At 42.6% G+C, this 14020-nt stretch overlaps 1 protein-coding gene across 4 annotated transcripts in view; it reads left to right on the top strand.

Moving 5' to 3' along the window:
* The window catches only part of OGDHL (oxoglutarate dehydrogenase L), a 109578-nt gene that overhangs the window by 85159 nt on the left and 10399 nt on the right, over window positions 1-14020 (top strand). For all 4 annotated transcript variants that reach the window (XM_073353298.1, XM_073353299.2, XM_073353297.2 and 1 more), the window contains 2 exons: window positions 6321-6499; window positions 10430-10501. In XM_073353298.1, the coding sequence (XP_073209399.1) occupies window positions 6321-6499; window positions 10430-10501 (251 nt within the window). The remainder of the gene's footprint in view (window positions 1-6320; window positions 6500-10429; window positions 10502-14020) is intronic.

Here is a 14020-nt window from a genome sequence, read left to right as displayed (position 1 = left end):
CTTAACACCACCCTATCCCTGCTATAATGACAAAAGAATGATCGAGAGAGCACATGGAACAGGAACAGAACTAATAACTTGCACTTATACCTTGCCTTTCATCTAAGGATCTCAAAGCACTTCGCAAACCTGAAATGAATAAGCCTCACCCAATGCCCTTGTGAGCCTGGTAAAGGATACATATGTGTTGGGATCATCTGAGCCTCCCCTTAAACACAGCCACTTCTGGGGTACAGTATAACAGTGTTTAGTGGTGCACAGCTACATTAAATAACAGTTTAGGACAGGAAGAAAGGAAGAGTACCATATTCATTTGAAATTTCAAGATAATATTGGTATACAGAACTTAATTACCTGGGTCAAAATTTTGGTCAGGAGACAGGGTTAAGCTCCCTATGCTTATTAAAAGTTGATGACCACAAGGGTCAGGACTTCAGTTTTATGTCTCTTCTGAAAGTTAGACTACCCCTGTCCTAGTAGAGCACAGCATATGTGCAAATAAGCCTTGAACAAATTAGCCATATTGCATATGTTCTCAACCATGTCACCCAATCAGCAGAAATAGTCTCTTAATGTTTGTTTAAAATTAGAATGGGATTCAAACCTATCTGGGGAAATCTGTTTTGTAAATACCTTTGGGAACTTGCAGTGAAGAAGTTATACAGGCTTTACGCTCTTTGAATGTTCTTAGAGACAGCAAGACCACACAGAAAAGGAGGGCTGAGGTTTAAAATGTCTTCTGGAAGATAGCATTGTTGGGGGTGAGGATGGGCAGCTAGGCCCATCCAAGGAGATTGAATTGAAGGGAAAAGGCCAGTCCTTCTGAGCCTTTAGCCTTCTTTTGGCAAGAAGAGAACAAGGAGCATCTGTTGGAGTCATGGATGGGCCGTTCACAGAGTTCAGCACCACAGGGACATAGTGGTTCATCAGCTTTCTTTCATCAAGTTGGGTCCAAACATCTGGAATAGAATTTCCATAGGAAATGTGCATAAAAAGTCACTTTCCAAAAGTGGATACAAACAATATAGATCCATGTATAAAAGGATTCGTTTTTAGGATCTCACTCCCGCCCCCCCGCATCCCATTGACATAGTCAAGTTGTCCTACACATTCATCAGCCTTCCAGGAGAGTGTATATACTGCTCATCCCAGGTAGGAGGACAGACTTGCGGATTGCAGCAGTGACCATTAAAAGTTTAGACATAAATATCTTTGGTTTATGCATTTCTAACTAACTTTCAAAAAATCAGGTGATATATGGCAAGAGGATGTTCTTGTGGTTAAAGCACTACGCTGGGACTCAGGTAATCTAGGTTCAAAACCCAACTCAGCATAAATGTCCTGTGTGATCTTGGGCAAATCTCATCATCTTTTCCCCGTATGATCTCAGTTCTCAATCTGCAAAGTGGAGAGTCCCCCACTCCCATCCTTTGTCTGTTTTGTCAATTTAGATTGTAAACTCTTTCACAAAAGAATTGTCTCTTAGTATGTGTATGTACAGTGCCTAGCACAATAATGTCTCTTAGTATGTGTATGTACAGCGCCTAGCACAATAGGCCCTCAAACTTGGTTTGGGCCTCTAGGTGCTTCTGTAATATCATTAATGTATTCTTGCAGTCCCTTGGTTTCTGTAAGACTTTATGATCTAAAAAAGAGAAGTAGGAAATTGATGCAGAGTAATGTAAATGGTAAGATGAAAAAAACAGAATAAAAGCTAAACAGAAGGGAAAGGGTTTGTTTCAGTGGAGGTTAATCCTGTATTGTTCCTACAGGGCCAAGTTCATAGCCATGTGCTGATGTCTTTAAAAATTAAATAGTCCTATATTATAAGTGCAACATGCGCCTCTCATTTGATTCTTAATTGTAGTGTTTTCAGTTTCATTTTATTTTAAATCCTAATCTAGTTCTTGACACAGAAGAGTATCAGAGACTCAACATTTTAGTGCTGCTAAAACCCCCTTTCCTCCCTGCAGTGGTGTAGGTATGCTTTGCCTGATTTCTATATCACAGCACTCTGTGAAGCAATCTGCATATCCAATAAATTCCTATAGGAGAGATGATCCTGGAGGACCTCCAGTCACCATGGTGTAAATCACAAATGACAAGTACATGAAGCCTATCACTGAGCACTTGCTGATGGGTTTTGAAGCAGTAGCCTACTGTGTGCAGAGAATATCAAGATGCCAAGTTGGTCTCCATCAGTCAGCATGAGTTTCAGAGTTCCTAAAACTTTTCTAATTAAAGGTATAAGAAGTTTGATCATAGCCAGAAATCGTGATTGCAGAGGTTTCTTTGTATGTTTATTTCATGTCTTCCCTATAGGTCTCTCACTTTCTTGGCTAATATTGCTTGTTAAAGAAAAATTGCTCCTGGATTTTACCCATGTGCAGAGTTTTTAGGGGAAGATTTTTCAGAGGCCAAAGGGCAGTTAGGCGTCTAGTGCCCATTGACTATCAACAGGAGTTAGGCATCTAACTGCCTTTTGTGCCTTTGAAAATCTAACCCATAAATGTAAAGTTATACCAGTTCAATCACTTACTCTTGTCCAATATTTTAGATCAACTGTAAGTATAGAGGGGCCTAAACTAACACACCAGTTTTAGACACACACACAGCCTCCAAATGTGAGTTGGTTTGGCTCTGCAACTTTGTTTTTTTTAAATGGGATTGTGCACTAATAACATGGTAGAAGCTGGTGGTAGTGGTGAAGACCCAGATTTGGGAATGAATTTAGGTTTTCTGTAACTTCAGGTGTGCTAGCTTTCTGCTGGGCACATGCAGGCTACATTGTAGAATAACCTTTGTGTTGGTCTCCGTGTAACATGCAGCAAACTTAGGAAAAGACAAAAGGGGATGAAATGAGGCAAAAAAAAAAAGGGGGGGGTGAGGTGGGGTTTTTTTATTGATAAACAAACAAAGTGGGGATCAATATAGACAGATCTCACAGGAAAAAGACGCACTCTCACTTTTCAAATCTCACTATGTAATTAGGTATGCAGTGGAATTGTGTAGCTGTGTTGGTTCCAGGATATTAAAGAGACAAGGTGGGTGAGGTAGTATCTTTTATTGGGCTAACTTCTGTTGGTGAAAGAGACAAGCTTTTGAGCTACACAGAATTTTTCCTTTGGTCAGTGACCTGAACTCTGAGGGGCTCGAAAGCTTCTCTCTCTCTCCAACAGAAGTTGGTCCAATAAAAGATATTACCTCACCCACCTTGTCTCTGAGGGTAATTAGGTTGCAGAGAGAGAGTGTGTCTGTACAAGGAACAGAAGTCAGACCAAGTTGTCATGTTTTCAGTTGGTTTCTTCTCAGGTCTTTGTTTCTGAGCAATGGTAAGTGTACGTATCCAGAGAATTTTCTAATAAAATCCGTGGACAGTAGAGACTGACTATACCAATTTGCTGCTCTATTTGGTATGTGTTGGATGGGATGGCTCTCTCATCTTACAGTACCATTATTTAAGATAAATGCTTAGAGTCTGCATGACTTCAGCATAAGCAAACAACTCTTACCGATGTCCTCTCTAAACATAGTGAACCATAGTCTCTGTCAGTCATAGCCCTGTGAATCCATAGTAGCCCCACTGGAGTGACCCAGCTTTGCAGTGGTGAAACAGAGGGTAGAATTTAACTTCTTGGTTTTAATTGTTTCATTCTGTAAGTGTTCGGTATTTTAAGATGCAGTTGGTTTCCATGGTTGGCTGCCAGTGAGCAAGTGCTACACAAGTACAGTTAAATGTGAAATCGTTGAAAGTAACTTGGAGTCAAGTTGTACCTGGCCTGTCTGCAGGTGTGAACGGGAGCAGAGGGCACCCAGAGCCTTGAACCTTTGCATGGGACCCAGCCATTAATCTAGTGCTTGCACTCCTGAGGCTAGCACTGCCTGTGATACTGGTCTGCCTAAAGATAACAGGGATACAGAGTTGCCATTGGCTTCCTACCCCTTTACACATGGAGGAGAGCTGGATCTACCCAGGCTAGAGCACATACTGCCCCCATTAAAGGATGCAGCAAAAGAGTCTCGGGCCCACGCTTTCTGGGGTCTCTGAAGAAGCTGTGGTACAGTGCCTCCAGCAGCTCCCTCTGGGGCATTGCAGCTTCACGCCCTCTGTACTGTGGAACTGTGCTTTAAAAGTGCAATTTTACCCTTTGACTAAGCAGAGTGGTCTGTCCGTCATATCCACTGTCTTCACCTTGTATTGCAATTTAGCCTATGTGGCGTCATTCTTCATTGCTGTAGGAATATTTATGCTCTCACTAGTTTTATGACCTATGTAAGTGGGAGCATTGGAATTTTGGAGGAGTGGATTTTCACAAATAAGCCATTAACTGTGGGACATAAGTAGGGGAAAATATCTTGAAGTTAAGATAGGTCATTACAAGGAGATTATTATTACATGCCTTGTATTTAACTGTATTTTCACGAGCTCTGACTCTGCTTGAAATCTTGCATTTTAAAGCTGCACAATAAAGCCCTGTAGCAGATGTAAATACTCTAGCAGTTTGCAATTAATGCGTCTTAGCACAGCTGCTGAGTGTGAATTACAGTAGCTGGTTTGTATTCTAATAACTTTTTGTTTGTTTTTTGTCTTTGCCAGTCATTAATCACCCCAGTCCCTGCAGTAGAATTGGGGCTTTACAGCACTGCCACAGATCTCTTCCAACAAGAGCAGGCATTTGTTCTGCATCTAAGCGATGACCACATAGCCTGTTGCGAGCATACTTTTGGGTCTGGAACATGACAGGTTTTAGGAAAAGGCAACAAGCATTCTGGCCTGTTACATTGCACAGTGTGTAAAATGTAATTTATACTGAAAATCAGATTGCTGTCAGTTTGTGTGCTTCCCACTGCACTTAACCATGATCTTTCTGAATACCTGGGTAAAACTCAGCCCTTGGGTCTGTATTCAGAATCTATGTTTACATTTGTTTGAATATAGAGAGGCAGGGTTGTCTAGTGGGTATAGCATGAAACTAGGGAAACCTTGGCTCTAGTCCCAGTTACTGTTACTGACTTGCTGACCTGATGGCAAAGTCATGTGGCCTTTGTGCAACTCAGTGTTCCCCGCCTACCTTGGACTTCAGTACAGCAGAGGGAACAGTGATTGGAAGTGCCCCAGATCAGGTGCATCTGGGATGAGATGTCGAAAAAGAGGGAAAGCGGAGACTTTGCAGCATGCTCCCTCCCTTTCTTATCCCAGTCCCATGGACCCTGTGGAGTTCTGGCTGTGCTGGTTGGGAGGAGTGAGGGAGAGAACTGCTCTCTCCTGCTTATCCTCCTGGAAACCTGCAGCGATTCTCCTGGTTGCATTAGCTTAAGCAGAGATACCCTCTCTGCAGTAGAAGTGCTCCCCATGCCTGCTTCCCTCAACACAGTATTGGGACAGATGTCAGTGAAGAATGCAGAGGGACATGACTCATGAGGGAAGTTTTAGCCCCTTATCTCTGAGGGAGCACTTTAGCTGCATTGCCTCCAATAACTTATCTGAAACCTTTTATTTTCTTTGCTCAGTTTTGCACACCTAAGGAATGATCCACGGATTTGCAGAGCCCGTTGCCTTTGTAGTAATAATCACATCTTTAGAATCTCTTGAAATGTTCTGAAAATTTAGACATTAGCTTAAAGTTACACAGGACAAAAACATGTAGAATTCTGTAACTAAGAAAAGGAAACGAGGAATGACTGATAACAGCCAAATGCTTATTTATTGAATAAGCATTTCCAAAGTGCCATTCACCACATTTTCCAGTCACCATTTGGTAAATAAAATGTATATTAAATGATCCAATTTACGCACGTAAAAGACCAGCCACAGCAAATGATTCCAACCAGCACCTGTATAAATGTATAGGCACATTCATAGCATTGTGCAGGCTTGTGTAATGCAGAAGGTAGACAAATAGTTTAACTGAACCCTAAATATTAACTCTAAATATATTTATAGTTACTTTTATTAAAAGGGTGGCATCTATCTAGATGTGTGTATAAAAAAGTTTACTGCCAGGAGAAAAAAATAGTGTTAATACCTTAACTTTTTCATGGAACCAGAAGTTTCCACATGATGTCATTGACTGGGACTACTAATGTAAGGAAGAGTTTGTAGGATTGGACCCTATATGTGTAAACAAATGTCTGCTAATCCTAGCAGAAGTGGTACTATTGAAAACACTGTTGCACTTCATGAGTATACATTTTGATGCATATTCTGCTCTCTTTTGTTTAATTAGTCACAATAGAAGGGTGCTGTCTTAGTTTATGGAAAACAGAATATAATTCTAATCAGGATCTTTTACTTTTTCTTTCTACCTGTTTGTTTTTAGGTTTTGAACTTGGCTTTGCTATGGCAAGTCCCAATGCTCTGGTGTGCTGGGAAGCGCAGTTTGGCGACTTCCACAACACTGCGCAGTGCATAATAGACCAGTTTATCAGCCCAGGACAGGCTAAGTGGGTTCGACACAATGGGATTGTGCTGCTTTTGCCACATGGAATGGAAGGAATGGTAAGGCTTTCACTGATTGGAACAATAAAGGTGCTTTGGCATAAAGTAGTAGAACAGAAAATACAGAACCTTTAATTGTTCCTTTTTTGCAGTGTACAAATGCAGTTTCAGGATCTTATAACTTTTAAGAAAAGAAAAGAGTATATTGCTGACATACATGTTAGACTGTTCCTCTATCTCAAAAATAAATGTGCTTGCAGTGACCAGTCTTAGCAATTAGCCAGCAATGAGAACAAAAGGAAAATAGCGCTGATATATTTCTGAACATTCTGTCTCCTCTCCTTGTGCCCTCCTCCGAATGGGTTATTTTGCAGTGGTGTCTGCCATTGTTCCCCTACTATTTGAGACTTACTTGGTCAGTACAATGTGTGTCAATGCAAAAAATATATTTTTCTTCATTAGAGCTTTGTGGTTTTGAAAAATTATAACTTTAAATGTAAAGTTCCTAGAAAGAGCAAAGTATAAAGGAGGCAGCTTGGGATTCTCAGGTACAGTTAAAATTTCAATAGGTTTTTACTTTATTTTATTTTGTTCCACTTTATTTTATGATGACATGAAACAAACCTCAGATTCTCAGATACATGTGTTCTACCTATATAAACTTTACTTTTAAGTTAGAACATTGTTTCAAGGGGTTTTTATGGAGCTTCCAAACAAATACGTTCTTTTAAAAATGATGATGATTTGGGTAACTTGGAGGAAATAAGAAATCTGCTCTTTTAGGGAGAGAATCCCTTTGAATGGTTGCCCACTCTCCTTCTCAGTAACTCCTAGTGAGCTAGCCACAAAAGCTCTGTAACCAGATCTTTATAAAATCTACATGTACCTCTTTCCTGTGTTCTGAAGTTGGAGTTAGCTGTAGGATCACTGTAGGCATCTTTTAAATAATTTTTAAAAGTGACATAGCATTCTGGCCTGTGCTATTTGAAATAGTTATTTCCTTTTAGAATGCACTGACACTCTGTGTATTGTTCATGTATGTTTACAGTATTTCTGTTAACAAATATATGTTACCATGATACTGATGTGTTTGCCATAGCTGTAAATGTTCTCTTTCTTTCACTTTAAGTGGACATAAAGGCATTTCTTCTTGTTCCTGTTCTGTTTCTATACATTTAGTTCCATGCAATTCTAACCTTTCTATGACACACTGCTGTTGGTTCATGCCTAGTGGGTGATTTTCTGTGTGGATGTTTATACAGAGCACAGTCCTGCTGACAAATACCCTAACGAATTCAGCTTTGTTTGAGTAAAGACTGTAAGATCATGCCCAAGATGGATCCTCAGGACTTTTTTCAAAAAAAAAAAAAAAAGACTCCAGCATGAAATCTGTTAGGGACAGGATGGCTTGGGGAGGCATTGGTAATGGGATGGGAATCCTTTCACCTCTAGGTCACTGGCTAACATACAGCCTGGTTGGTTGTGATTGAAAGTCTTTGCTACCTGATAGCTCCTTGGTGGCTCATGTGCAACTAGCTAATGGATTCTATACAGGTCCTGTTGGACATGGGGTCTGAAACCTTCCCCCCTCCCAGCCGGTAACTGGCAGTCTTGTTAGCAGTTTCAGCAAAGAAATTAAACATAGGCAATGAGTGGAGTCTGGTTTGAGGATTATCACTGGAGCACTGTGTGTGTGTGTGTGTGTGTGTGTGTGGTTGGTAGGTAGGTAGGTTGGTAGTGGGCGGGGTTTGGGAAGCTTGCGTTTTTGCTGTCTCCTTTGTAGATACACTTCTTTTTCCAGTGCAGTGAATTCAGCAATTTTATTGAATACTACATTCATTTGTAAACAATTTAAAATGTTTCTAAAATAGGAGGAGGTTGCTGTGTGTGTGTGTGTGTGTGTGTGTGTGTGTGTGTGTGTGTGTGTAAGAATTATGATTTACAGCACATGAATAGATGGAAACAGGAGTGGCACTAACAACATTAGACTCACAATGTGCCAGAACTGTGTGGCTTTGCGGTTCTCATCCACTAATGAGCAGACAAATTTGCACCACAAAACTGAGGCCAGTTTGCAAGAGAAGTTACACAGGACACAGATATGCTAGCTGCTCCATCTTAGTGTTCCTTTTGTGCGTAGGGAAGATATTGATAGTTTTGTTAGGGGCTCGCTCTACCTGTACAATAGGGAGGAGTTGAGCAGTACACATTACTTTTCCCTTGTTCTTTTAGCAACAGTTTCTAAGGCTATGTCTACACTATGCACTTTTTAGGGACACAAGCGTGCTGCTAAAAGGCACGCAGTGTAGCCGCTCTTTCTTGGCAGGAGAAAGCTCTCCTGCTGACGGACTTCCACCCCAATGAACGGCAGTAGCTTTGTTGGCAGGAAAGCTCTCCTGCTGACAAAGTGCTGTTCAGACTGGCGCTTTTTGTCCGCAAAACTTTTGTTGTTCGGCGGGGGGGGGTGTTTTTTCACACCCCTGAACGACAAAAGTTTTGTCATTTAGGTTCCAGTGTAGACAAAGCCATCACTGTGGTGTTCTCTGGGATTCCTGAATGTGACTTCAGTGCAGTAACAAACAGAAGGTGGTGTGTAAGGGAGTGAGCCCTGGTTTGTAAGTAGAACTAACGTATGAGTTGAAAGGTTAAATGCAGTTATCTTTAGGATGAGATACCTTATGGTTTTCTCTGGTACAAAACCACTTCTTAATCATAAATATTTGTCACCCTTACAAACAATGACACCCAGAATCAGCAATAAATAAAACCACACACCATATTCTTTTGCTGATTGCAATTACCTCTCTCCAGCCTTATTAATAAGGGAGAAGAGTGGGAGTCGGGAGACAATGGGTTCTGTTCCATTCCCTACCACAGACTTACTCTGTGACCTGTGTTCCTGTTTCCCCGTTGTAAAATGGGGGCCAATTATCATAGAGTTCCTCTCTGTGGTGGGCTAATCATAGAATATCAGGGTTGGAAGGGACCTCAGGAGGTCATCTAGTCTAACCCCCTGCTCAAAGCAGGACCAATCCCCAATTTTTGCCCCAGATCCCTAAATGGCCCCCTCAAGGATTGAGCTCACAACCCTGGGTTTAGCAGGTCAGTGCTCAAACTACTGAGCTATCCCTCCCCCCCCATGCTTACCCACTTCAGTAAAGAGCCTTGAGATTTAGTGAAAAGCACTGTCTGAGTGATCAATATTTTAACTATAGCATAACACAAAATTCCTATAAGAAGATTTTATGGAGTAATTGGCTTAGCTATGCCAGTTAAACTTTACTCAACCTAACATGGGTTACCACTGATTCTGCAGGGAATTGGCCAAAGTACATATACCCATCTAGAGCATCCTGTCTTATGTCAAACTGGTGTGCTAGTGGGCTTCTCCTCTACACACACACACTCACACACACACACACAGAGCTTAGGGTAGGACTGTAACCTAGTGCTCAAGACATAAATAATGGGAGGATCCAGCTTCTGGCTTAGCAGGTGATCCATGGCCTCAAGCATGGGCGACCTGCTGGCTTGTGAATGTGTGCTGCTCATTTTTAAAGGATCACAGATTTGCACCATACCACCTAACCTCATCTTGCACCATTCTGTGATGGATCGGCAGGATGGCTGATTGCCCCAGGCACTCGGTCTCTTGCACAACCACGTTGACTATTTAACCTTTAATTAGTGGTAGTGACATTGGAGTTCTATGTAACCCATCTCCATCTGATCTGAGACTAACCTATATAAGATACTCAAGATAACAGCTCCTGTATTCAGGGGCACCACCATGTTACCCTCTTCAAAGCTCTCCCTCTTCTCTGATTGTCATTGTTACAGCATTTCTTCTCTGGCTGAGAGGGTGGGTTCAGCAGCCTGTATCAATGCTGCTCCATGATGATTAGGCTGACAAGAAGCACTTGTGCAGTGAGTGATCTAAAAAGACATCTAAATTGTTGTTGGTTTTGTTTTAAATGATGTGATTACCAGGGCCCAGAGCATTCTTCAGCCAGGCCGGAGAGGTTTCTGCAGATGAGCAATGACGATTCCGATGCTTATCCAGTAAGTAGATTCGTCAACAGCAATGTCCTTTTTCCTGCTTCAGGCTTTTCAGAGACTTATTTTAAACCAGGTGTTGTTGGGTTTATTACCTGAGAAATCAATTTATTGCCGCCAAACACCATTTGTCTTCCCCCAACAGCTTGAATATTTTCCTGCAGGGTTGGAAGTCACCTTTTAAGACCGCTAGTTGGTGTATTTTAATGTTTAGCTCAAATATTTGCTGTGACTTTCAGCTCATTTCGATAATAAAAGTGACTAGTCTAGTCTGCATTTCATTTGAAAGCTCAGGTCAGATGTAATTTGTCTCTGGTAGTATTGTCTCTTTATGGGTGTTCCTAGGGGACAGTAACTCTTCCAGTTTATATAGCTGGATGTACCACAAGCCGATGTCTGTAACACATTTCTAAGGAAGATCAGATAGGACTAAAACCCAGTGTTCTTGTAACACAGCAAACCGTCCAGCGGGGAACTTCAGAATGCAGATTCAGTGTAAAAATCTCTGCACCGAGTGTGTGTGATGTTATGTTTAGGTGATCTGTTCCCAGTGTTTTTAATTCTATAGATTTATTTTATTACTATATTTGAATCATCTAAGTGCTTTAAAGGTTGATCAAAATATTTTTTTCAGCTAAACTATAATTCTAAAGATCAACTAGATATTCCCCTTCTCCAAGGTGAATTATTAAACATAGACTTAAGATTCAGTCAGTTTAAAAAAAAAAATAGGCTAAGGTAGTGTTGGATTCTAGATAAAGTTGGCCTGTAGCTGTATTCCAGTTTTTATGGTTTTACAGCCTCATTGTCTTTATTTTTTTTTAATGGTTATTGTCTCTGCTTGTGTGTGTGAAAGACCCACCCGAACAGGGGAAATTGACTGGTTATGTATTTAGCACTGCCAAATGTATTTAATAAGCAAACAGAAAATTATTATTATTTATAATCCTGGAGTGCCCAAAAGCCACAGTTATAGACCAGGACGTGCTAGGTGCTGTACAAACAGAGTAAATGACCAGCTCCTCCCCAGAGAGCTTATTGTCTAAATCAAAGCATAACAGGTGGATGACAGAAAATACAAGCAGGGAGTGTTAGGATGAGTTAACAATAATTACTCCCAAAAAACATGTGTTAAAAGAATATTATTAAGATTGCAGAGTCAGGCACTCAGAAGTTAGGAAATGCCAGAATGTGCATTATGATAGTCTTTTCAGCCTTCCAATTCCCCATCCAAAGTCAGGGTCATCCCCACTTTCCCCTTGTTTTCCTCACCAGTTCCCGGTTAGTTGCCTTTCCTAAGGTGTTGCAGCCTCTCCACCTGGCTTCTAGCCTCCTGGCCCAAGCAGGTCCTTGCTTCCCATCTGTTCTAGTTCAGTCCCAGCATCCTCCCCAGCGAGTCCCAATCTCCTTGCTCAATTAATCCCAGCCTCCCTTTCTGTTCTAGCTCCCAGTCCCAGTCTTTATCAACCAGTCTGAGTGTCTTCTCCCCACTACCATGCCCCTCAACCCCCCCCCCCCCCGAATCCTGGTCTCAGCAGGCTCCTTGTTCCTGTCGAGTCTTTTCCATCCCCCACAGTATGGCTCTTATCCCTCTCGGCATTGAAGTCAGTTTCCTCCTTGCTATCTCAGCTGAACCGTGGGAGGTTGGGGAGGCGTGTGCCTCGTGCACAGTTGTCGGAGATTTTCCCCTCAGCAGTACCCAGGGGGGCAGCATGACTCCTACAGGTGCCTCATGTCACTGCACATGGGCACAAAGGGCTGCGCTGCCTCTGACCCCTCAGTTCTTTCCTACCACCAGTGATGGTTGTTACTGGAGCTGCATTCTTCATATCTGCAAGTCTTCCCTCTTTTAGAATATAATAGTACCTACAGTGTTGGTTTTTAGTCTAGTGAAGTGTATTTGTACACAGTTACTTATAAAACTAAGCTTAGAACAGTATTTCTCTAGAGTGGGACTCCCAGTTCCTGGTGAGGTACTGAGCTCGATACCAGACTCGGGTCTCATTATCCTGGCTTCAAGGTCTGCCACTTATGTAACCTATCTATGTCAGCAAGCAACCCCCACCCCAGCTGCCTTAAGTATCTTGGAGAGGTGCATGGGAGTGACAAATGTCACATTTATAGGGGGTTCAAATGCTGATCTTAAAAAACAGGGCTACCAGACTGTAGTACCTGCTTATGGAGTCTGCGTTTTGGCTGCTGTTGGAACCTTTCCACTGGGAACAGCGGAAAAATCTCTGCACTGAGAGTATGCAATGTTATGTCTAGGTGATCAGTTCTCAGTGTTTTTTAATCCTATAAATTTATTTTATTACTATATTTGAATAATCTAAGTGCTTTGTATGCATACCTAGCACATCCAAGTTACCTAGCACATCCAAGACGCAGATCTTAATAGCCAGTACCTAAGCAGAGACCATGCAAATCTCCTAAAGACTCAGTACAAGGTCCTTCAAAGTCTGTGATGAAGGCACTGAGCAGAGGCAAGGACTTGGAGGTGTGCTCAGAGAAAACACACACCCCCGCCCCTCCACGCTCAGTCCATAAACCATGAGGGATTGCTGACTCCGGAGCACTGGAAGGATCCATTGAGACCACTCCCTGAAGGACTGGACACCTTTTGGTACTGCAGACTCAGGAGCCCTTTCTGGTGCTGTCTATGGCTGAGGCTTTTGAGGCAGCCAGAGGGTTGCTTTGCCTGTCAATGCTGGCTTTCCATGCTGTTCAGGAGTCTCCCCAATAGCAGGATTGGAAGTGCTCACTCCCACAGTCCCAGCCCCAGAGCACAGTTCATGTCTTCTACAGTTGTGGCACCTTTTCTGTAGGATTCCATCCAGCGATGATCTCGCTGGTACCCCATGTCCAGACCCAGAGCTGGTCTCCCTGGTGCCAATAGGGTCAGCCCACCGTGGTCTGAAGAAGAGAACTCTGAGATGGCAACATTTAGTGATTCAACCTGAGCATGCCCAGCAGCCCCAGTGGGGTGCCTGCCCACCATGGTATGGGCCAATTGCCTTCACATAGCTGGGTCCCACCTCCATAGCAGTGGCCCTTTTGGATCCCTTGGGGTTTCCCTCCACATTGGAGAGCCTCTCCTCTGCCTTCCTGCCCTTCTACATTGGCTAGGTGCTGGGAGCATCTGCAGCAAGGTCACCATTTTCCCTCTTCCAGTACTGATACCGTGCAGTGGGAAAGTGCACTCAGGACTCTCCTGTGGAGGAATTGGAGGAGGGACCTCCTCCACAACTCTTAGCTGCTGCTGCTTTGTCACTTGATGAGGCAGTCGTGACTGAGACTACTTCTCCCCTGCCCTCCATGATTTGAGTCTTGTTGAGGAGGCTTGTTGCAGCTCTGGATGTCCAACCAGAAGAGGATCTGGAAAGATCTTGCAGGCTCATGGACGTTTTAGCCCCTGCAGTCCCCATTACAAGTAACTCTCCCTTTTAATGAGGCTATCCTGGAACCAGTCAAGGTTTTATGGCAGAATATGCCATCTTTTCTGCCTTCTGCTGCTAAAAGGGTGGA

The sequence above is a fragment of the Lepidochelys kempii genome, chromosome 7 (assembly GCF_965140285.1).
Source record: "Lepidochelys kempii isolate rLepKem1 chromosome 7, rLepKem1.hap1, whole genome shotgun sequence".
NCBI lineage: Eukaryota > Metazoa > Chordata > Testudines > Cheloniidae > Lepidochelys > Lepidochelys kempii.
Note: the sequence above shows the minus strand (reverse complement) of the source record. Positions and strands in the feature narration are given on the sequence as shown.